Below are 25,347 nucleotides of genomic sequence, written 5' to 3'. Positions count from 1 at the left end.
AAAACAGGAGACATTTAACAAGAGGAAACAGAAGCTTTTTTAGTATTTTTTCTCTTAATGTTTTGGCAGCAATGTGTACTAGTGTGATTTGTGTAATGGCACTCACAGATTTGGTGTGGTTTGGTGGAGGAAAAAAAGCAACAGTTTTTACTTGGGACACCGCTCCCAGGTCTATGAGGTACTGACCTTCAAGGAGGGGAATGAATAAATGCACGTGTGTGTATGTTGTCTTATGTTTGTTTTCTTCCCACACCCTCCTTTTTCTTTTCTGGATTTCTTAAGTGTATTTTTAAAATCTTTTTTTCTATAATCTAAATAATAATTCTTAGAGTTAGAGGCGCGTAGCATGTGTGTAGCTTTCACACTGCTTTTGCAGTAGAACAGGAGGAGGAATGGCCACCAGTTCTCCAAGTGGATACACTTAAAATCTAACATTTGATACACAAAGCCTAGAAACTAAATTTCTTAAGATGTTACCAGAAGAGGGAGTGTGTATCACCTTGTATATGGTGAAAATAAATGTACTGATGAGTAAAATCTATGAGGAAGATAAATATGCCATGAAATTGTACATAAGCGTGTGATGCTGTTGTTGACTGGATGGTGTTATCTGTTTCAAGCAGTAACAGCCAAAATACCTACAGCAAACCCTGTTATCTGCTGTTCATGGAACAACATCCCGAGGTACTGCTCGTGTAGAAAATTGAGATGTTTACCCTATAACTTACATAGATGTTCCTTTGCTTGTGCAGCAGAGCAACAGCTTAATCCTTTGAACGACAGCCAAATGATGCAGGAGGAGAAGCCATCAGTGCCTAATACATAAGCTCCCAATAAACTCGCCTATTCTGCTCCCACGTAAACATTCTGCGATGTCTGAGGGAGCTGCTGGCCACAGAGATTACAACTGCATTCTAGCTAGTTTCCCTAGGTTGTGCCAGAGAAAGAAGCAGCAGCATCAAGAGCCTCTAGTCCTCTTTCCTGTTCTCTGTTCCACCAGTAATGAGTTGTCACTGTCGGTATGAAACTCTCGCTCTTCCTGCTGGTTTCTAAAGGATGCAATTGGACAAGGCTCCAGGAGAGTTAAAGCACTTTCTACATAACTGGGTTTTTCTTCCCCATTTGGTAAGATTGTCAGAAAATCTTTCACTCAAAATTCTATATATAGTAGCTTCCCCAAGGAAGCCTTCCCTTTTAGCCAGATGATCCTCTAATGTTTCTACCCCGTAGGAGTTTCTTCCTCCTCCAGGCAGGAGTTGCATTGTGCTGTCTCCTCTGTGTGTGACCCTGCAGGTTCCAAAGCAGCTGCTTGTCGTGTCTGGCAGCCAGCAGAAGCCCTCGCTTCTGTGCTGTATTGCAGCTAATCCTGCGGGTTAGGTGGATGATGTACCCCTTAAGCCTTTGCACCTTGGGGTCTGAAGCTTTCCAGTGTTGGTGCTTTTATTTGTAGAGCTGCATTTGAGCGGATCAGAAGTTTGGCTTGGTGTATCTGGATGGTTTTAAAAGCTATTTGTAAGCGTCTGTAGATACTCACGTGGAGTTCGTGACTTGTCTCCTTGCTAAGAGGAAAGCTGGCTGTGCCTCCTTTGTTACCACATGGCTAAGGCTTTGTTCGAGTTAGGCTAAGCATTTTGGTGTTCTTATAACTGTCAGATGTATTAGGGTGAGCTTAGTGAATAAATTGTTTTCATTTCTTCCGTATGTCTAGATCATAATGAGAAACCTTACAGTACCACTCTGGCCCTTCTCATTATTGGCGTGGGACTTGTTTTCTTCAGTTTGGTTTTGATTTACAGTCTGTGACGAGCCACTCGTAACCATATATATGCCTGGAAGTGTGCCGTGTTGGCCCTCTCCTGCTCTGTAAGGTCAAAGGAAAGCCAGCTTCTGGAAATACTGATGACTGCTTTGATAGCCACAGAAATGTTATAAACCCATACGCTTAGGTAGTATTGCAAGGTGTGATGGTCACATCTCAGTTGTCACAGAATGAGAGTGACAGATGGCATCACAGTTTTGGTAGTGACCAGTTCCTTTTTCTCTCCAGCCAGCTTTCCATGGGATTGATCAATATTCAGAACAAAGATGAGTACTGACGTTTAGGACCGTACCCATCACTTTTTTTGTCATCAGGAGGAGGTAGCTGGGGCAGCTGGATGCTTGACAGCTACTTAAGATGAACTGAAAGCCCTGACCAGCTCCTGGGCTGCTCGCTATTTCCTCTGCCCTGTCCCAGTTGTCCAAGTGGCGGCACTGAACAATAGCTGTGCTTGTACAATTGAAATCTAATGTACCAAATGTCTTTCTCTGTTTCTAATCTGTGACAAAGGCACAAGTCTATACAGAAGGTATTTTCAGTCTGTGCTCTGTGTACACACATACAATATGGGTAGCATTTATTTTTTGTATTTCTGATAGAAGCAAGCACCCTGTGTAAGTGGTGTTGATGCAAAGGCATAAAATGTTGTCACTTGATTGCGTACCGAGAAGCCTGTCAAGTTGTTCTCTGTACTCAATTTGTGCTCATTACATAAAATGTAATCCATTTTGTTTTGGACTCGTTCTGCTTTTCTAAAACCCAAGAAACCTCTAAGCACTCTGGTTTGGAAAAGAAAACACCAGAACTGGAAATCTTGCCAGATGTACGTGTATTTTTTGCAGCACATAAGACGTGCTCCAAAGCAGCAGCTGTGCCAGATGAAAACACGCTGATTTCCAAACCCCTTGCCCCATGGTTCCGGAGGGCTGGAATGTCATTCATGATGCTCCTTCAGGCTGCTTCTTTCCAGCTTTGGGGGAAAAAAAGACACGCAAGACTTCAGAGACAAGTCAGTAGCAGTATGTTTTATATAATCCTGCTGTTCTGTATGCTGAGGTTGCTTTCAGGGTGTCACAGCGTATGGCAGGGTTCATTCGGTGCCTCCCCCCCGAGCAGCACCGTGGGTTTTCCGAGTAACCACACAGGAGTTCTCAATTGACCAACTTCAAGAAGTTTGGTGCTGGCTCAAGGCCTGTCATTCTCTTCCTTCCAGGAAGAATAATAATAGTAACCAGTAACCAAACAATCTCTGTGAAACAAAATATTTACAACAAAATCATTTTAGAATGTCCTAAATGTAAATCTAAGCAGGCTGCAGTGTAAGCAAGCCCAGTTCATGCCGTCTTGATATCAATCAGATGAAATTCCTTGGAAGTCCAAATTTTTACGTATCCTTCAAAACTTTTAGGATCTAGTCAAAATAATCGTTACCACAACTCCCGACCCGGTTCTTTGTCGTTGCCAGCTGTTTAAAAGTTGCTCTTGCCTGTAGCCCTTTCCCTGTGATCAAGTCGCTTTTTAATACGTGCTAGTCCTCGCTCTGTTAATTGCTAGCTTTGGCACAATGAGGCATGTGGTTTGTGGGGCTGTCAGGTCTCTGAACTGATCGTTTTGCTCTTTGTTAGGAGGAGAGCAGATGGTAGGAAGGCTCGAACCGAGTGGTCGGGATTGGGGGAGAGGGCAGGCACACTTTTTGCTGTGGCAGGACGAGCTTGCGCCAGCCAGCTCAAAGTGATTGTGAAATTGGTGCCTGAGATTGCTGAATTTTTAGAAAGGATAAATGAGTTAGTTCGTGTGCAGTGCAGATAATGAAGCCTAGTTGTCGCTGCCTTTGTCCTGTGTGTATTTTGCCATCACTTGCCCTCCCGTTGCAACACCTCCTGCCCCATGCGTGCACACAGTGTCAGGTTGCACGTTGTGTTTTGCATTTTCTTTTTTTTTTTTTTTTTTTTTTTTCCCACCAGTTTAATAAGACATTTGCATGCCAGGATCTGTGGGACTTGTGTCGGTAGTGGAGATGCTGGGGAGCACGTCAAATCCAGCTCTCAGTTCTTGATAAAATGCATTTATTTTAAAATACAGAACAGAATGCTAAAATGTGGACAATGGAAGGAGAAATGGCAGAGTGGCATTTGCCTCGCTTTACAAGACCAGATGTGAAAATGCAATGTAAATTAAAGTTAAAATCCTTCAGCCAAGCTGAAGAAGTATTTTCATGGCAATGCAAGATATGCAGAACATTTCAGGTTGTAGCATGATTCGGGAGGGGGCTATTTTTTAAGGTTCTGCAGTACTCTTCCATGCTGGATGTGTGTGCTCAGTGATGGCATCACACGTGGTATAAATACTTTACGTTTCTGTTCAGTGAGTGAACATAGAAAGGTGTGGTTAACACATTTCCAGTTGTCCTTCTCCTGGGTGATTTTGCAGCAGCAAAGGCCTGGAAATTTGGTTCCTGATGTCCAGCAAGCCACCCTGAGCTGCTGCCCTTCCTGCAGGAGGCTGACGCTGTGAGCTAGCAGGCAGCAGTGTGTGCCTCTTCACAGCTGTCTGTGTGTTCAGGCAGGTGGCTGGATGTGCATGAGGCATCCTTGCAGCTTTCAGGGCTAATTTTAAGCCTCTGAACTTGGATATTCACTGTTGATTTCAGTGTTTGTATTGAATCAAATGATGTTGCTTCGTTTGTGTTTTTTTTTTTTTTTAAATGACTTTTAAGTGGAGTTGCTAGAAAACAGAACTTAAAACCTTTGTAATATTTAGACCAGGAAAATGATTTTAGCATTCCCTTGCCTTTTATAACAGGCTGCTTTTACTTCAAGAAGTAAAATTCCTGCTGCATTTGTCAGAATACACATTCCGACTTGTCGTTTAGCTGTGCCACACGCATCAGTCTGCTTCAAGGTGAAATCCTATGAATGTTTACTGTATAAAGTCGCTCAGAAACCTTTGGTCCTTGGAAAACAATAAAAACACATGCAAAGATGGAGACAGCCAGCATGTATGCTGTGACATAGCAAAGCCTAAAACCCCACTGCATTTTCTCAGAAGTTGTGTGCCATCCGATGGGCCATCACAGTTTCCTCTCAGTGTGAATGTTCCATCGTGCCTCTTGCTTCCATCCCGGCCCTGCTCTGACACCCAGCTGCTGGGGTTTCTTAGCAATCAGACTCTTTGTCCTCGCTCTAACTCAGAAGGAAGACAGCTTACTACACTGTGCAGTACTGGAATTAAAAGGCCTGGTCCTGGTCGGTTTATTTGTGGAACAAGCAACCAAGGAAAAGTTACCCTCTTGGTCCCAGAATGAGAATAGACCAAATCAAAGGCTAAGGAAGGATAAATTCCAGTTGGTAAGAAAACAAACACATCAGTGCTGGTTTCCCACATGGTAGTTTCAAGTCAAGAATTTTGTGAACCACTAAAAGCTGTTAGGGACTTACCCGGCTTTAATTACAGGCATCACTTAGAATAGCGTACAATAAAAACAAATCCTCCAAAAGCACGCGTGACTGGTGCTAATTTTGACAATGGAAGGAGATGTTTTTAAAACAGCGCGGCCTAAGGAGCTGTCTGTGTGTCCCTGAGCTGCCCTTTACTAGTGGATGGGCGATGGGAGCTGTCAGCTTCTCTTGAAATTCAGAGCGAAAGGGGAACTGATGGCTATCTCAGAGCCTCGCTGCAGAGGCATGGGAAAGCTGCTATTTGAGCAAAGTGTTTGAGGATGTAATATGCGTTTCTCAGCTTGTTAATCGGAGGTGCAGTCTCCGGGCTTCTGTGTGTTCCTTTAAAAAAAATAAAAAGCAAAAATAAATGCAAACCAACCGCCCCTCCTCAAGCAGTGCTCCCTGCTTCTGTTGGCCTGTTCTTTGCATACGAGCAATACGCTGATACCGATAGCTGAGGGCTTTTCCCTTCAGCAGCCTTTCTATTTCAGCGGAGAAAGGGTTGCTCAGCTTTAAACGTGACTTCGGTGAGTGAGGAAAGGCCAGAAATTTCAGCTCGGGTTATGGTAATTTAAAACAAGAGCGAAAGCTGCGTGAGCCGTTCCTTCCTCTTTTTTTTTTTTTTTTTTTTCCCTCAGCAGCTCCGCGTTTTGTTTTGCTTTGCCTTCGGCCGAGCGCTGACCTGCGAGGGAGCCCTGCACCCACCCAAACCCTCATTTGGGGGCTTCCAAACCCCAAATCCCCCTCCCCAGGGCCACGGGGCGGCACGCTGGGGGCCAAGGCCTCCCATGGTGGCCGGGCCCGGCCTGTCAGCTCGCTGTGGCGAGGGGAGAGCGGCCTGAGGGCCGGCCCCGCCGCCACGGCCATCTCCGGGCGCCGCCGGAGCTAACGTCACCGGAGCCGCTTGGCCAAAGTCCAGCAGCCGTTGGGGTCGCGCCGAGCCCTTTGGGGAGGGCCCAGCCACAGCCCCAAGGCCGCCGTGTGCCAGCACCCCGGGGTGCTGCCCCGGGCTCGCCGCCTTCGTGGTTTCCAGAGGCTTCGCCGCGCTGCCATAAAGCTTTAATGGGCGCAGGGGGTTGGAGGCACGGAGCGGTTGTTTCGCACCGATTACGGTTGAGCGGTGTTAATGAGATAAGCTGCAACGAGCCTTGTCATGACTGAAAGCTGACCGGTGCCTACAGTCGTTCTATCAGGGTAAAATAACATCAGGATCCGACTTACAACCCCAAGCCATCATATTTATTCTCTTTTCACTGATGTTGCAGCCTGGGCAGTGAAGTTCCAAGCGAGTTCAAATTTTGGAGAGGTGTTGGACTTTTGAAGCATCTTTTGGAAAACCATCACAATTTACCTTACCTTAGGTTTGCACCCTTTCTTCCTTCACCCTCTTGAAATGTCAGTTTTAAGCTAAAATCTTGCATTTCAAGACCCAAACAGAAAACTCAGCATTCACCAGCATGCAGAGCCCCAGGCCTGATCCCCTGCACCCCTCTGGCTTCCCCCCGTGGCATTTGGGCCCGCGGCCATCGCAGCAGCTGCCGGGGCTCAGTGACACCCCTGTCCCGGTCACCGTACGGAGCTCTGGGCTTGTCATAGCCACACAGCACACGGTTGGTGCCGAGCCCACAAGGCAGGTGTGAGGAGCCTCAGTTGGTGTCTCTTTGTGTCTTCAGCCCTGGGGTGGAGTGGCTCTTAGAGTCGGCATTGTGGCTACTTCAATGCATCCTCGTACGCTTGTTTTTTTTACTCTTACAAGGCTTTCGTGTCAGGTGGCAGTGGATTTCCCTGGTTATTCATGTAGTAGAACATAAGAAAAATGTGTTCAGTGTCTCTTCTGTCCTGCAGCTGCTTAATGACAACACCGAGGAATCACATTTACTGATACCCACTTCCTTATACCCAGGACTTTGTCAGTTAGGCCATCAGCCCCTTTGTATTTGGGCTCTCTAATAGCTTTTAAGAAGTTTTCAGCCTCAGCGCGTTATTTTGTATCAGAGCCGAGTCTGACAGCCAACCTGCGAGGATTAAAGTTGGCTACATGTAAAGGAATAGCTGCAGGCAAAACATTAAAATTCTGTAGTGTGGTGTGAATAGGAGCATCAGCAGGATGAAAGCCAGGCAGGCATCTGAACATGTGAAGTCACACGAATACATTACACCAGTAGCATAACATTATGCAATGAGGTCTTGTAAGAAGCTGTGTCGATCCTGAATGGGAAGAACACGATGGTAAAGGTGTGTCCTGACTGCTGGGCAGCAAATGGAAAATCAGGAAATTATGTGGGTCTTCTTACCTTAATTTCTTATTCCCATGCTCTCAACACAGTTTTCTGTTGAACTTCTGTTTATTCACCTTTTTATGAAACTCTGGAATAATGCCTCGTATTTTTAACTTGCTTTATGCCTGTTTTGAAAAATTGAAGTGTTTCTTTAATGTCACTTGGGTTAAACATACATGAGACTCTTCCCATGAGTTTTCCAGCTGTATTTTGGAAGAAGCTGACCAGTCCTGCATCTCAGTATGATGCTGGGTTGTACGGCCTACCTCTGTTAGTTGATGCTTTTGTTTATTATAATTTTAGTTTCTCTGAAGTTTATCCTAAAGAACAATTTTTAACAGCAGAAGTATGGTTTATTCAGCACCCGTTTTTTAATCAGACAGTGCAGGTATTGTCATGTCGTCAACGGGCTACGCAGAGATTAGTGCTTATAGCGTGGACATTATAATCTCTGCATGGCCCGATTACCATCTAAGACACTCTGCTGTCTTTCCGTAATAACTCTGTGATATTTATATTCCCGTGCTTGGCAGATTTAGAAGCCAGCTACCTACCCGGAGGTCTAGGGCCAGTTCCCTGGTGAGAAACCCATGCTCTTGTCAGCCCCTTGTCAAGTGACTCAGGAAAAGTGTTCCAGAATTTCATTCTTGCATGTTATGCCTTAGTCTTTTTGAAATATTAGGGCCCTTGCACTTGCGTATGCCTGGACAAAGGGGGATAGAGAAAGGTGGAGTGAAGTGTGATATGTCTCGAGAAACCACTAGCCTCTGGCACCTGCTTTTGTCGTGGCCCCATTTTGCTTGCGGTTCTGCTCCATCAGTAATTTAAGGTCCTGCCTCCATCAGCTTTCCCACGTTGCTCTTGAGAGTTTTACTCCTCTCCAGGAGGTTCTGAAGAGCTGAAATGAACCTGACGGGAGTGTCGCTAATTGCAGTTCACCACTGCGGGTGAGAGCAGTAAGGCAGAAAGGTGCAAAGCAAAACCCTGGAGTCTTTTTGCTGGCTTGGGCTAACAGCACTGCGCTGGTGGGTGCTTCAGAGGTTATTTCCCATCTCTCAGGCAAAACCCATATATCGTAAAGAGTAATCTTAAATCTTGTTGAAATTGACTGCAGAACCACTCATGTGCTCTGAATACAAGGCTTTGGAAAGGATTAGTAACAAATATGGAAAAATTGAAAAACTGGCATTAGTGGTGTACAGCGCCTTGTGGGAAGGAAGCGGTGGAAGAAGGGATGCGCTTGAAGGCTGTTTATTTAAATGCATTTCAGTGTTGCTATTTTTGCTCCGTTCTTAATACTGCTACTTGCAATCTGCTCCCAGCTCTCCTTTCTGTGGTGGTAATCTCAGGGGGATGGAGGGTGTGTTTGGTTTGGGGCAGTTTGCTGCAGTTTTTGTAGTGGAGAAAGCCATTTCTGCTGAGTTAGCGTTCTGCGATCAGAGAATTACATTGTCCTGGCTGTGCTGTAGTTATGTTCATAACATGTAAAAAGCATTATTTAAATAGCCTAAATTATGGTTAAGGAATTGCCTCCTTTTTGTCCTATGATTTTAAAGCATTAAAATTGGCATTTGGATTCTTACTGGGGAAAATGAACTTTCTCCTACTCCCTCTGTTTTCTTCAACAACAGCAATAACAATGTAATCCTGCTTACACATCATTTCATACTCGCTTATCTAAAACATTTGCACAGCGATCACTTGTGAGTGGCTTTCACTTCTAGTAAGTAAATCTCTAGGAAATCTTTAAACATAGGCATTTAGAAATCAGAGAGCAATTGCTTTTGCAGTTTTGAAAGCAGACAGTGCTGCTCAGTAACTACTGTAATGAAACAAGCAGAATAATAATAGCTAACACTTGTATTCTGATTCTGCTCAAAGGGATGTGGTTAACTAACTACCCATCAAAACACCTCTTGGGACTTGAGTAAATAATTTCCAAATATTCAAATTTAAACGTTGGGAAATTTCAGAGGGCTGAAATAGCACACCTGATGCGGTGCAGCGAGGCCAGGGAAGAAGAAAGGCAGCGTCCTTCTCAAAGAATAGTTTGCTGATTCCTGGCTTTGCTCTTGTTTCCAATGTTAAGTGCTCTGGTAAACTTGTTTTTAAAAACAAACCAAAATGAAAGCAGAGCAAAAACCTTAAATACATCATTCAAAATGGTCAGTGGCTTTTGCTGAATATAAGTTTGGATTTCATAAGGAACCATAGTTAAGGGTGCTGGACCATCATAAACATGCAGATATGTTTTATTGAGTTGTCTTAAAGGAGTGCAAGTTAATATGGAGGGATTTCAGAGCTGAAACGATACACAAATAATGGATTTTTAGGGTATGCGAGAGCTTTGGATTCTGAATTGTGCATTTGTAACCAAAGCACTTCTTTAAAAAATGAAAATAATAATAATACAAAACCGACTTTGTTCCCTGTAATTATGAATTTGCATAATAAATGTAAATTCATAATGCACTCCAATTAAAGCAGAGGCAGATTTTATATGCTCTTTTGGGAGACTTGTGTGTGTTTTTGAGATGATTGACAAGGGAATGTTTCAGGAATTCACGTCTGGAACAATGAGACCTTACCCCTGCTTAGGAGTGCTGGACAGCAGAGCAGGAAATAAACACACTGATGCTTCTTTCAAACAAAGATGCAGAAAACAGATGACATGTGAAGCCTAGTGGTGATACCGTACTCATATGAGAAGTAAAAACATCCTCCAAACTGACAAGTAATTTTGGAGCATACCCAGTCAGGTCTGATGTGTGTGCTTTATTTGTCTTTGGCTTCAGCAAAGGATTTTCCGAGAGCAAAATGATTTTCTGAGCTGGGAGAGTGTAAATGTTTCATGCAGCATCCAAGTTGAAGCCTCCAAAAAGTGCATCAATGTGAAAGAATGTTTTAAAGGGAATTTTAAAAACTGTTCGTTTCTGCAGTTATATTTTGCTCTATAATGTATGATTTGACCTTAAATCCTATTTTTGCCTTAAGGAGATGGTTTTATCTTCTTAGGTAGTGCCATCTCAATGTAAATGTAGGACTGTCTTTGTGAGAACAATGCTGTAGCACCTGTGGGGCGCAGGTGCTGTGTAAACGTGCACAAACCAGCACCTTTTAACCCCCTGCTAGGCACAGCAAACCTTTTAATACATCAAGTTGCAGAGGTGAACCTGGGCTTTAAAATAGCCTCTTCAAAATTGGTTAGGCGTTGCATTTTGGTGGATTTTTGAAAACATCAAGAGACATACTTTAAGTTTTATTGTTGTCTCCTTAATTGTCTTGTTACGGGATGGCATGACTCACGGGCAGTAAAACATCCTCTGTATTGCAATGTGCTGAATAGCTTCAATGCGAGGAAGTGCGAGGCACAAGGCTGCAGCAGTATGGCTAATGTGACCGTAATCTATATGAGAGATATTACATAAAACTATTTCTTAGATAAGCACTTTATGCCTATTACTACTTATTTACAATATCCAAGAACTCTGGTGGAGATAAGGAAGACCATTGTGGTAAGTGATGGAAATACAAAAAGACACGTGATGCGTTTGGATGTGCCGCCCTGATTTGTGTTTGGCATGCTGCAATATATTTATATACCTCCTTCGTTAATATTTTTTTCTCCTGCTAGAGGGTTGTGTTTCTGTGAATGGAGTGACATAAGCACGCATGACTCTCAGTCAGCCTGTCTTTGTGGTTTTGCTAACGCTGAGCGTTAAACAATGATATCAGCTGGTTGCAAGCACTATTCTTTTTTTTTTTTTTTTTTTTTTTTGAAACAAGAACTCTCTCTAGAGACATGACAGATTGTACTGGTGCCAATCAAACCGTGGCAGTCTGTCATGCTGATAGCTTGCGCTCTTTAAATGTTCTCTTCTGCAACTTCCTTGCTGGAGAGAAGAATCTGACTTGGTTTAGATGCTGCCTAGTCAGCTAGGGGTGTAAGTTCAAACACAACACAACTGGATGTGCAGTGACCTCATCCTGACTTGCGGTGCAAACACAACTGATCAGATGATTAAAGGGACATCAGTGGAAGATTAGGGCGGAATCCTTGGTATCTGGGCCCAACGATTAGAGCAGGATAATGAAGCAGCAGTAAGGGAGTGAGCAGCAGATCAAGATCCTGCACGGCCGATTGCTCCCAAGCAGCTGCACGCTGCCAGGGTGGCATCAAAGGACGAGTGATTTGTCTGCTGGGATGGTAATTGGTTTAGCTCCTGCCTTTCCTCTGTAAGATCTTCATAGACCTGTTTTTTTTGTTTGTTTGTTTGTTTTCTTTAATTATTATTTTGTCATGGTGAGGTCATTGTTCAGCACAGGCATTTAGGTTAGAGCTGCAAAAGGGAGCTTAGCTGGCTGCTGCACTAAAATCTGTAGCTGTGGTGAGATCCTCTTTCAGAGCAACTCCCAGTGCGGTGGCTGAGGACCTGAGCTGGCAAACAAACAAACAAACCAAAAAATGCAGGAGAGGGTTGTGTCTTAAAAACCCCTTTCAGAGCACAGGACTTTTGGTTTCCCTGGTCAAATCAAAATTTACTGCTCAAAATTCTCTTCTGGATCTGTGGCCTTCATTCATTTGTTGAAGATGTGGTGTAGGAGTGGCTCTTCTGCCTCCCTGTATGTTCCTTGTGATAGCGTCCACTTGTACTAAATTCTTCAGCATTAAGAAGAGTGCAGCCCAACAGTGTGGGGAGGTCCCTGTCTTCCAAGCCCCTGGCTTTCATCTACCAGTTTCAGTCTCTGCTGTGGAGGCATGGTGTCTGTGCCTCGTGATAAAATGTCCTGCTGTGAGCATTTTAGAAATACCTGCAGGTAAAAGATTCATCTAGCTGCCAGGCATGCTGGAATGGCAGCGATCCTGCACATGCACAGAAGCAGAATTGTCAGCATCTTGCAGCTTTTAATGTTTAAAACTTCAGCAGCTACAGACCTCGGATGCCTTACCAAGCTGCTGCTGCACTTGTGTAAGTCACCTCTTCTTGTGTTCTCGTGTCAAATCATGGATCTGATCCTTCTGGAGCAATTAGAAGATCAGGTAAATTAGTTCTCCACAATTTCCGTAGAAATGTAATATTCATACTGACACAAAGTAAATTTTATCCCCATTTAAATTATGTTTGTTTTAGTAGGACTGCACTAATCCATTTCTAAAATGAAAAGTCAAATAATAGATCACTATGATGGAAAAAAATTAAGTAGCACTTTTGTCATGCTTTTACTTTGGTCAAGACATATGTTAAATAATAATTAGATAATCATGAACTTACACTTCGCTTCGATGCACATGTTTAATTCTATACTGAATAATGTTCTTACACCTAAACTAACCTATGGTAAAACTGTTTTTCTGAATGTTGACTGAAGTTACAACATATTTCATTGAACTAAACTTGCTTGTGGTTTGAATGGGTGTGCTTTATTTTTAAGGATGGTTCTGCTAGCACTGGCACAGGTCAGTTTGACTTTTTGCCCAGTACTTACGTAAGAAGACAGTATAAAAAAAAATGGGTTTATGAAACTTGATCTGTACATCTTATGTTTGCTGCCCAAAGCTATTAATTGATGCACACTGAGCGAACGCCACGGGGCTCTTCCTAAAGTTTAGAAACTGTAGTGTATTTGTGAATGTATTGCACGTCTCCTGCAAGTCTGAAAGAGCTCAAGGGAAACTTTCCAATTCTTTGTCCAAAGCCGAAACTACTTCTTCCTTTAAAAGCAAACAACAACAAAGCAAAGGCAAACAAACAAACAAAACCAACCCTTGAGATCTTAGAGCTTAGAACCATGTCAGGCAGGTGCAGTATTTGAGGGATCGCTGCCCTGTGTTGCAAAAAGCAATCATGGAGTTAAAAAGGAAAGAAAACTTTTTTTTTTTTTTAAGAGTTATATGAAGGGAAGGGACACGGATGTTAACTTTAAAAATCTGAAAACTGAACACCTGGAGGTAATTATTTTTAAATATTTTCAGGCTGAGTCAGAGTTAATGGCAAGGGGAACTACATAAGAAAGAACATCGGTATTCTTCAGGTATTTTATGAGAGATTAAACAGATCTCACTTAAAAACATGAATTTTATAAAAAGACTGAAGCACTAAACATGTTGAGCAAGCATTTGGCAGGGTTCAGCTGTGAACGGGACCGCTGTTCTTTCCCATGGTCTTCTCCCAGGCAGGCAGGCACTGCAGCAGCCCTGCAGGTCGGTCAGTGCCAGACAGGCCCAGGCAGGTCACCAACAGCGAAAGAAGAATGCTCGCAATCAGTTAAAAATTCTTCTTTTTTTGTTGATAGACTATCATGTGGATCGATAACACAGATTCATATTTTGCCCAGTTTATTCCTAACGGAGGGAGGCAGGGAGGCACTGCGCTCAGTCTTATTCTAGCTCTTTTCTCCTCTGCCAAGTTTTCTCCAAGGAAGTAACACCCTTCTCTTCTTACCAAAGGGAAAAAAAAAAATCGAACTCCCAAAGATAACGTTAGTGATCCACTGGATTGTTAGAGATTATTTGTAACTCTGTTAGGTACTCAGACTTCAAAATGTATAAATATACAGAAGGTGACAGAGTATTGAGCAAGTTTTCTCATTATCTCACAGGGTAATCTCCCGGGGTGTAGCATCGCTGAACTAATGGCCCCCAAATAGCAACTTATCAAAGCCGCTCAGGGATTCTTGCCATTGCTATAAAAAGACATTTGGCAATAAGCTCTATGTCATATTAGAAGCGTGGTCATTTACTAGAATATAAATATGCTAATGTAGTAGAGAACTCTTCAATGGCATATGGTCCTAAAAATTCAAGGAGATGATACTGAATGCCAGGGATGCCAAGTCATCTGAAACCTTACCACTTTAAAGCAGTTATTTCTTGAGATAAAAATTACATTGCTGCATTTGTTATGTATTTATGTTGGGCATTTCGCCTGACCTCTCGTAGCTTTTCGTAAATGCTAATTAAGGAGAGATGATTCTGTAGCTGAAGGCTCGTTAGCTAGTTTATGCCCATTTCACAGACAAACAGAAATGTGCATCACGTGGCTCAGTCTTGGAGACCATTTCTTGACTGAAGTTCTTGGCTTCCAGTCTAAACTGTGTTTTTCATCTTTTTTTTTTCTTGTTTTCCCTGAGCTAATGAACATATTTAAAGTGCTTTTTCCCAGCTCTGTATGAAATTAGCTTGCCAGGACTTCAATTCATGTGCCTACATCTTGTGCTGCTTGAGCAGTGTGGCTTTTTGAATGGACCAGACTGGTTCGGGGCTGCTGAAGTCTTGTTCAACAGCTGCCAGCTATGAGAGGAGCCCCGCTCAGCCACCATCAGTGCCCTCTGATAGCTGTATTTAGGGCCAGAGGGAAAAAACAGGTCATATAAGCAGAATGTGGATGTATTACTTTACATTTTCCAGAGTGCCACAGACTCCTGTACAGGTTGTGCCAGACATGACTTTCCCTTTGTTGTAACTTGATGAGGAGGCTGCTTCCTCGACAGCTTAAGTAAATTCAAGTCAAAATCTGTAAGCTGTGTCTGGGATCGGTGGTGGGTTTGGGCACTGTTAATGATACCAGGTGGGAAAGAGGTGTTATCACTGGCAAGGAGAAGGTGCCTTTGGTCTTCACAGAGGGACCTGTTAATTCTTGGTTCTCTCTTAGATCCGTGGTTTGCGTGTACTTGATTGCCAGAGAGAGGTCTCTGAGCAGGAGTTGATGACATGCACAGGTCATCTAGGAATCACAGGTGTCCAAATATCAGTGGAGCAAATGGTCAATTACCATGTCCGTTTGTAGGCAGAGCCAGGTACTCCAGGAAGCTGTCAAGCGTACTGTGACTGAGAGTTCATTGTTGCAAAGAAACGTCTTTAAAATGTGTGCTGTTTTAACTGAAAGGGTGCTAGGAAGATATTGCTGTTAGAGGCTAATGGTTAATGCCAGTGGTATAATGTTACTTAAATCATTTCTTCTCCAACATGTTTGTTGATGGAACCTGAGCATTCAAATGTTCAGATATACTTTTTCATAGCAGCACATCCATTACTGGACACAAAACTTAAAGTTTTGGCTCCAATATCATTTTGCCCCCTGGGTGACACACTAACAGGTAATTGTTACTCCTTTAGGAGATCTGATATTCAGGCTTGCTTGGCCTGAGGATAGGGGTCTCTTTGCTTTGTGTGTCGGAGGTCTGGGTATGATTCTCACTTTCTTGTTTTGCAAGATGGAAAGAGAAAGTGGGGAGCGTATATTAAAAGCTGAGCTTTAGTGGCTGAGGAATGTAGCTCACAAAGTTAAAAGAGACTCCTGTAACTGACTGGGGACCAACAATGAATGGAGCCTCATGGTTTATAGTGAGGCTTGAATCCTCTCTGCTCTGTGTGTGGCAGAGGACCTCCCAAGCCAATAAAGGAAAAATGTTAATGGAGTAAACGACAACATGAAGTATTAAAGAATTGTTTCTGCATGGGCCGTGGGAGTTTAAAGCCCCTTTTCTTTTCTCCTTTTCAGAAAGAAGACACAGCTCCTCCAGCAAGCCGCCTTTGACTCCTCCCTCCTCTTCAGTATTTTCCATCATTTCATCTTTCCCTTCAAAAAACAAAGGTAGCAGTGGAAGTGGTAGCAATCGTTCATCCAGTGGAGGTACTAGTGCATCGTCATCATCAAATTCCAAGTTGTTGAAATCACCCAAAGACAAGCTGCAGATCAGCGGAAACAACAGGTTAATGCATCCGGTACAGCATAGCAAAGTTCCCCATGATAAAATGTGAGTATACATTTTGACAAAGAATTACGTATTACTACATGTGTAGAAACTGCTGTATCAGTAGAATTTGCCTTTGTTTCAGAGGACTTATGCTTTGAGAGAGACCACTTTAAACTCCCCCAGATCTTTTCCAGTAGCGTAGTCTAAGATTATAGCTATACTGATGAAACTGTCGAATGAGACACTTGCAAAGATGCAGCTTGAATCGTTATAAATAGAGGTCATTCTACTAGGGGGGTCTTTATTCTGTGATCCAGTCTGCATATTTTCACTGTAAGTGAGTTTCTGAAGTTTCTGTTGTCTCTGAAATACTTCCAAGGAAATGGGGACAAGAGCACAGAAGAGATAGTGGACATCACCAAAAATGTGAAAATAAATAAGAGAAAGAATAAAAATAATAAAACTGGGAATAAACAACAAAGGTCTAAAATTGAACTGTGAATAGATCAGAGTGTTGAGTAATATGTTTTAAGTACTTCTTGTAATTTATGACTCATGATACTATCATTTACAATTTTTCCCCCCTTTGTTTTTCATAAATAATAGTATGACTCCATCTGTCAAAGTGGAAAAGATTCATCCAAAGATAGATGGTGCCCAACTGAAAACTGCTGTTGGTCCAACTTGTTCTACTACTGTGAGTTCCTCAATAAAGACTGGCCTTAATTGTCCCTCAATACCAAAGCCACCCTTGCCTTCCCCTGGACAGATACTGAATGGTAAAGGTCTTCTCTCTGTGCCTCCATTTTTGGAAAAGAAACCTGAAGAAAATACAAATAATAGGAAATTTTTACATAAAAGATTGTCAGGTAATTGTTTTTAAATATTTTTTGCTATATTGTTCTTATTAGTGTATGCGTAAAAATACGTATATAAGATATAAAAGTAAATATTTACTTCTGAAGCTTATTTTATATAACATTAAGTTGTAATTATGTACATTAATGTACTGGAATTTAAATTCAGCTTGATGTGTTCATAAAGGATGCAATCAACATGAAACGTGTTTCTATTGCTTTCAGAAACCATCCAGGTGTTACAGGCCTATCAGTTCTTAGTTTTAAAATGTGTTATATTTGAAAACAAATTCCAGTATGGTTAAATTTTCTAAAGCAAATAAATGTCAGTATCTCAAGATGTCTTTATGAAAGCTGTTTTCAATAATTGGCTTATTTGTGCACCTTTGACAGAGAGAGAATTTGATCCTGATATATACTGTGGTGTCATTGATGTGGAAACCAAGAAACCCTGTACTAGGTCTTTGACATGCAAGGTAGGATGTCTTAATCAGAATAAAATTTTGTAAAGTTCACATTTAATTTCCCAGGGAATGTGACAGAAAACTACTAATTTCTCCTGTCAGTAATTGCCATTGTAAATGGTCCCTCTCAAAGCATATTATCTAGGACCACGAAGGAATTGTTTTCAAAGTTAAGCCAATTGTTTATTCAAAAACTTATTTCCCACAGTAACCTGGAGATCTTTATATTTGTGTAAACCTTTTACATGGATGCTGACATGGAAACAATTATGTTACTCCACATGTAGGTACTAGAGGGGGCAGCATGTTCTTTTGAGGGATAATCTTTGGGTTACCGACCATGGATTTTTAAAAGTCCATCATAAGCGTTAGAAGTATTACTTGTTTATGTGTGATTCCAATAAATCAAGCTTCCCCCACTCACACCCTTTTCCTTTCCCCCACCACAGCCTGCAGCAGGTACTTAGCAGGTATTTGTGCAAATGCTGGTGCTGCTGGGTTTACCTACACAGCTTACTCAGAAATGAGTCTTCTGAGAAAGCTACAGAGTATGCCTGGAGGTCAAACTCTAAATTAAACTATCTTTTAAAAACTTTAGATCAGTTTAAATGTGTTCTTTTGCTGAAAAGTTTTGGAGAGTAGGGTGTATAAGTCTCAAAGAACGCAAAATCCACATCCTATGCAATTGTGTAATATTTAGCCTTTTTTATGCAAAGCAGCTAAACTGTCAGTAGGGGAAGCATCTGGTAAATAAACCACCTCCAGAACAAAGGTACACGAAGCTGGCACTAATGACCTGCAGGAACTGAACTTGAACACATTGCCCTTTTGGAATTACAGTGGGGAGGCAATCCTTTTGCTAATAGAGAAGGGGAAAAGTTTCAAGACTTTACAGGAGAATTAGAGAAACCAAAATTTTAATAGATAAAAGAAGTAAAAAAGTTTCTCAGCAATCGCTTATATTGCACCTACTCAAAATATTTTTTTGAGTTGCTATTTGTATCTAATTTACATGATAATATTTTTACCTATGAAAATTAGCCAATCAAACCTTTTATGCCATATGAAAATAAGGTATTGTATGTGACTTCAACAATTCAAAAAAAAAAAAAAAAAACAAAAAAAACAGGTTACACCTATCTCACTTTACCTAAAATTTGTACTATTTATGTCCAATTCTGTGTAGAGTTTGGGATGCTCAAAGTACTTAGAGTTCTGTCTGACTGTGGATTCTGCTGTATTTTTTTGCATTCTGTAATACCTACTCTGTTACATTGGAAGATACTGGTTTTCAAGGAATATATTAGTAAACAGAAGGAAGCAAATAATTTTTATAAATATTTGTAGTGTCTCCCGTTATAAGTCTGAGTTAAAGTTTTAAGTCTGATTTTAAGTTTTTTTGTGTTAAATATTTTAAGTAAAAGTAAATATTTGGTATTTTTTTGGTTATGCACGAGGGTGAGAAGAATAGATACCATATTGGCAATTAAAATATCAGAAACAATGTTAAAAAGATTTGAATTCCAGTCTTAGAGTAGTTTCTTTGGTAGTGTCTTCTTTAAAAAAAGAAAAGGAAGAACTTTGGAAGAAGTTTTGAACTCAAGTGCTGTTTTTCATTATTTTGTATCAGGAAGACATGTAATCATCCACCAAAAAAAAAGTCCAAGTTTGTTTTATAAGTCATTCTTCCATTTATTTACTAAACCACAAATGTGATTATTGTCTGTATTCTGGAGCTCTAGACATGTGTTTTGAGTGTTTAATTTCCACAGATCTAATAGCCTGGGATTAATGATTTATTCATGGATTTGCAGACACATTCCTTAACCCAGCGGAGGGCTGTACAGGGTCGAAGAAAACGATTCGATGTGTTGTTAGCCGAGCACAAAAGCAAAACCAGGGAAAAGGAACTTCTTCGACATTCGGATCATCATCAGCAGATGCCCCCTCTCAGGGAACCACATCCCTCACCTACTAAAACTTCCCAGGAGCTGCACCAAAATTCTCATGGAGTTACTCTTACAGAATCAAAGCCTTTATTACCTAATAAACCCAAACCTCACCCCCCCAGTCTTCCAAGGTAAGACAAATCTGCGTATCCAATAGTACGAAATTAATGCTGGTGGCTTCATCATGTGGATTTTGAAAGAGAGATAGGGATCTGTTGGATGGGGTAGCATTTTTGCTCTAGGCCTGGTGACTGTCTGTCTGCAATTAGCAATTACATGCTGGGCTGTAACTCATAGCAAGGAGGGTTTGGAGTCTGAAATAGCAGAGGCTGACTTGCATCAATTAAAGCAGTTCTGCAACAATTGGGCAATTCTGCTTTTCCAGGGGTACAATAACTCCTGGCCTTTCTCTCGGTAGATGTGTTACAAGACTCTTGAAAATATTGGGCATCAGTTAATGTAAATTTCCTTGTGTCAGTGTTGAAACACCCACAGTGAAGTGCTTGTTGACGAGCCTCACCTCAATAACACCTTTACTGCTTACCTTGCCCAGGCCTCCAGGCTGTCCAGCCCAGCACAGTGGAAATGCCCCTAGCGATTCTCCTTCTGTCCACGAATCCCCTCACCCTCCCTTGCCTGCAGCTGAGCCAGCATCTCGGTTATCCAGTGATGAGGGAGAATGTGATGAAAAAGAAGAGCCTGTTGAAAAACTGGATTGTCACTATTCAGGTCATCATCCTCAACCAGCCGCTGTATGTTTGAAGTAAAAGTTAACCTTGGTCTCTAACTGGCTCTGAATTTGTAAACAAGTAACTTGGGGGGCTTAAGGGTGGTTTTCTATTGTTTGTGGGTGGTTTTTCTTTTCAGATTTTAAGGAAATTATTTTGTTGTCTAATCAGTAGTGATGGTATCAGTGTATTTGCAAAGTAAACATGCCAAAAAATATGTTTGGGCCTCCCTGCTGCCATACGAAAGAAATGAAATTGCCAGAGTACTGAAGATGAAATTGGTAACTGCTCTATAGGGCTGTAGTTTTGGGGTAGGAATGCATATGAGATTTCCAGGAAATAACAGCTGTGGAATAAGGACATGCAAATACAGCCATTTTAGTGAGATTTTGTTACGAGACTTCTTTTTGCCCTGACATTTTTACTCAAGGTGCCAGTTGTTGCAGTGAAGGTAGCGATAATGTGGTTTTAAATATTTAAATCTTGACAAAAGCTGGCATATATGGTGTACTTTTTTCAAATACAAAATATTGAAATATTTCTACATTTTGCAAAACTCGTAGATTCATTTTTTGAAGTATCAAATACTTTTTTTTATCATTGGAAGTTGTTTCTTGCATTATGCTAACTGACATCTTTCATGTGAGCCTGATCTATTATCATTGCCTTCAACAAAATGTTAACAGGCTACTTGAAGGAGTGAACCATAAGGTGCAGTAGATGAACCTTCCCTCTAATTTCTGTCTTCTTAAGCCATTTACTTTATCTAAAATCTTTATACACCTGAGTGTGTACGTATACACATATATATAGAAATGTGAAATACACTATTGTCCTTCCCTGTTTTAATCAGAGGGATTCAAATCTAATTGCTGCATTCATCATAAATATGGGAATTTCAGATGGGGGAAGAAATGATCCCAATGTACCAAGGCCAAAAATTCAAAATAGTGTTTGTAATGTAGAAATTTGAAATCAAATGTATATATATTTTTTTTTTATCCTGGGTTTAAACATCTAAAAATCATATTAGTCTAGCATATATATTTTATAAACAAGTGTGTTGTTGTTCAGAGAAGTTGTCACTGAAAGTAGAAAATGCCAATAAAAATCTGTCTTTCCAGTTTTGCACATTTGGTAGTCGGCAAATTGGAAGAGGTTATTACGTGTTCGACAAGCGGTGGAACCATATTCGATGTGCACTTAACTTCATGGTGGAGAAGCATCTTAATTCTCAGATGTGGAAGTGAGTAAAAATGGAAGAGTTCTGATCCTGGTAGTTGTAGAAATATGTAAGGGCTGTGATTCTAGTTACAGCAAAGTGCACTGTCAGATTAATGAAGATCAGAGGTTGATAGTGTATGCTTAATTTTTTTTTTTTTCTCAATAATTAACTATTGGTAAACTATTCTAGTGTCGTTTCAATCTTCATTTACAGTCACCTTTCATCAGTATTTACTGGACTGGGTATTGTTCCAGAGAATGGTTGCTACCTGGGTTTTTGTTTTTCTTTTTGCCCGCAGGAAAATTCCTCCAGCATCTAGTAACACAACGTCAGTTCGTGCCCCACATCGGACAAACTCGATGCCTGCTTCACAGTACGGTGTCAGCGCAGCAGGTTTCCTCTTACCCACCACGGTTATGTCATCGCCAGCGCTGGTGTCTCCTTCCTGTATGTCCCTGAACAGCAAATCGGTACCATCACACGGAACTACACTAAATGCAAATCCTGCTACTCTGGGTGCAGTGGATCCTGTCTGCAGTATGCAATCAAGACAAGTGTCTTCATCCCCTTCAACACCTACAGTGCTTTCCTCTGTACCTTCACCTATGCCCAGCAAACCTCAGAAGTTGAAATCCAGCAAATCTTTTAAACCTAAGGAATCTTCTGGCAGTGGCACCTGTAACAGTACCGGCAGCGTCAGTAGCAGCGGCGGCTCAGGAAAGAAGCGTAAAAACAGTTCCGCACTGCTAGCACCTTCTCATTCCACAGAGTCCTTTAGAAAAAACTGTGTGGTTAACTCTGGAAACTCTGGGACCTCCTATCATCCATCGGTGACGTCTTCGTCCCACAGTGTTGGCCTCAATTGTATGACTAGCAAAGCTAACTCTGTTAGCCTCAAACATGACCAATCAGGGAGGGGTCCTCCTACCGGGAGCCCTGCAGAATCGATAAAAAGAATGAGTGTGATGATGAACAGCAGCGATTCCACTCTTTCCTTAGGGCCATTTGTTCATCAGTCCAGTGAACTGACTGTAAACTCGCACAGCAGTTTTTCACATTCACATACTTCCCTAGACAAACTAATAGGAAAGAAAAGGAAGTGCTCACCTGGTTCAAGCAGCATAAACAGCAGCAGCAGCAGCAGCAGCAAGTCAAACAAAGTTGCCAAATTGCCATCGGTGAATAATGTTCACGCAAAACACACTGGTGCAATCCCAGGGACACAAGGACTGATGAACAATTCTCTTCTTCATCAGGTAGGAGCTCTTGTCTGGAAGTAAGCCAGTATGAGTGTGTCACTTCACATGCTTAGATCCAATGTGTTCTCTTAATAAGTAATAGACAATTCCAGATGTTCTTCAGGTAAAAGACAGTTCTCTTATTTATTCAGTACTGTTTTTGAGTCTTTTTATAGTACATTTGCACATGATTTGTATAAACGCTTGATTCTAGTAGTGTATGTTTGTTTATTTACTTATTTTAAAGTAACCTTAAATATGACATCCCAAGTTCCCATAGACACTGCCTCTGAATCACTCTCAGATGAAATTCAGTTCTCACATTTAAAAGTAAATAATAACAATAAAATCGTGCAGCCAGCCGTGGAACTGAGCTGAATGTCTCAGCTGAAAGACTTGTTTCTGTGTCAGTAATAAACATGCCACAAAGTGGAACATAACGATGCTGATAACAGAACTGTGATACTGTGATAAAATAAGCCTATTATCCCAAGGTGTCATTGACTAACTTCTTAGTATTAACGAGATTAAATGTTATAAATAAGATACAAAAGATAGAAACCTTTTTAGTCTGTAAAACAAACATTTACTATAAAGGAAGCAGATCTCATGAATATGTAACTTTTTTAAAGTTAGTTTGAAGGCTTGTTCTTTTAAAGTGATTGCACTGGGAAAGAAAGTTCTCGATATACTAGAATGAATTTAGACACAACTTGAAGGGTCATTATTTGGAGGGGTAAAATGATTTGATGTAGCTTTAAAAGAATACTGAAGATGGAATTTTAGAGAGCAGATATGGAACTAAAATTTTCCGAAGTGTAAAGCAAGATACTTTTTGTTTCCTCTGGGACTAAAGCACTGAAACCCTAAAAGTCTCTGTGTGCCTGGAGAGGTTAGGAGGTCAGTGAGATGTTTTTCATAATAGTTTCTGAATTTTCAGTTTCAGCCATAAAGGAAGATTTTCACCACTTGTGTTTTCTAAAACAAACCAAAAAAAAAAAAAAAAAAAGCATTCATATGACTAAAGAAACCTTGTTTTCGGCCTTACCTGATAGTTACTGCTTCAACTGTGCAATAGAAATAAAGGAAAAATATCATTTGAATGAAGGAAGGAAATAATTTCTAAAACTATTACAACTTGAAAAACCCCAGCTTGAGAATCGTAAAGTTTTCAGTGGTGTGCCAGATTCTGCCTGCTGATCCTCCCCAAAATATGCTCTCATTGTCCAGAAAATGTCTTTGAAGGGCATCTGCTATAGCAGCTTGGCTCACTCACTCATCCTTCTCTTCCATTTATTTGCTTAAAAGCCAAAGGCGCGTCCCTGACAGCTGACTAAACCATGGTGAGAAAAGAACTGGACACTTTTCACTACAAGCAAAACCTCCATCTGGAATTCTGGACTCCAAGATGCCTTGAGTTTTCCCAGCTTCCCATGGTCCTCAGGTGTGGAAATCTACTGGACTGTCACTCAAACAAGGAATTTCCCTGAAGCCATGTCTGTAGCAGTGAATATACTAGAAATGGACACTGGATGAAGTTCAGCCACATAATTGCTCTTATCAGTGTTAACGGTGGTCTGGACTAGTTTGCTACAAATCTGTGAGATTTTCCTTACAGGAGTACATCATCTTGCCACTATTTGACATAGATTGGCTGGGCAAAAGAATGTTTTCTGGGGGGCAAATAAACATTACTGTGGACTTATTTTTATACTGATGGTGTCTTTTATAGGTGATAGCTACCAGACAGACACTGTCAACAGAGAGGACCCCGCAACAAGGGGGAAAAAACAAACGTGTGAGGCACAATGGAAAGAAGCCCTCAAGAAGGGAATATGGCTTTAGTGTTTTTATAGCAATGTTCCTTTAATGGAATATAAAAATAGCACAATTCAAAAAATAGTCTGTGTTTTGCCCAGCCTTTTGCAAGTAATTTGGGATAAGAAGCTATCAGGAGTTAAAAATATAAAATATATTTAAAAAAAACTTTTAAAACAACAATAACAACAAAAAAATAATCAAAAAACTTGTTTGAGGCCATTGCTTAAAAAGCAAGTATAAAAAGTTGTACTTGTGAGATACAAATATTATTTTCTATTCTTTTTAATAAGATTTGATTGCAGAAGAAAATTAAAGTTAATTGTTTTTAAAAAAAAAAATCCAAAAATATCAAACAAAGGCAAATAACCTCTAAAACTATATGCCCAAAGAACATATTTCCTGACCTATGCTGTATACCATAAGCCTTTGTTATTTTAAAAAATAACAACTGTATTGGTTAAATTAGGCTGGATTTGCCTTCCAGCCTGTATAAAAAATAAAATAAAAAAAGCAAAAAAAAATCTAAAAAGCCCTTTTAAAACTAAGTATTTAAAGTATTTAAATATTTTCTAAAAAAAAAGTAAAATAAAAGTCAGATATTTTATGCCTTGTTTGTATAACTAAATCATTAATGTGTTACGCTTTCAACCACTCAGTGAGGGTTTCCAAAATTCTGGAGCATTTGCCAATTTGACAGCCGAGTTCCACGTAAAGTGCAGCTGTATGCATCCCCGTCAGCTCACACCTCCCGAGGTTTTACGAATAAAGGGGGCTTGACACAGTTTTATATAGTCCAGTCAATTTTTACGAAGTATTTTGTCTTGCTTCAA

General features: G+C 40.9%; 1 protein-coding gene across 5 annotated transcripts in view; it reads left to right on the top strand.

The window, feature by feature from the left end:
• The window catches only part of ATXN7 (ataxin 7), a 78,943-nt gene extending 53,905 nt beyond the window's left edge, over nt 1–25,038 (top strand). For all 5 annotated transcript variants that reach the window (XM_068695085.1, XM_068695089.1, XM_068695084.1 and 2 more), the window contains 8 exons: nt 16,040–16,295; nt 16,842–17,104; nt 17,486–17,568; nt 19,371–19,636; nt 20,059–20,257; nt 21,358–21,479; nt 21,757–22,714; nt 24,005–25,038. In XM_068695085.1, coding sequence (XP_068551186.1) covers nt 16,040–16,295; nt 16,842–17,104; nt 17,486–17,568; nt 19,371–19,636; nt 20,059–20,257; nt 21,358–21,479; nt 21,757–22,714; nt 24,005–24,022 — 2,165 coding nt within the window. In that variant the 3' untranslated portion in view covers nt 24,023–25,038. The remainder of the gene's footprint in view (nt 1–16,039; nt 16,296–16,841; nt 17,105–17,485; nt 17,569–19,370; nt 19,637–20,058; nt 20,258–21,357; nt 21,480–21,756; nt 22,715–24,004) is intronic.
• Nucleotides 25,039–25,347: the final 309 nt, after the last annotated feature.

Source organism: Anas acuta, chromosome 11, assembly GCF_963932015.1.
Source record: "Anas acuta chromosome 11, bAnaAcu1.1, whole genome shotgun sequence".
NCBI lineage: Eukaryota > Metazoa > Chordata > Aves > Anseriformes > Anatidae > Anas > Anas acuta.
Note: the sequence above shows the minus strand (reverse complement) of the source record. Positions and strands in the feature narration are given on the sequence as shown.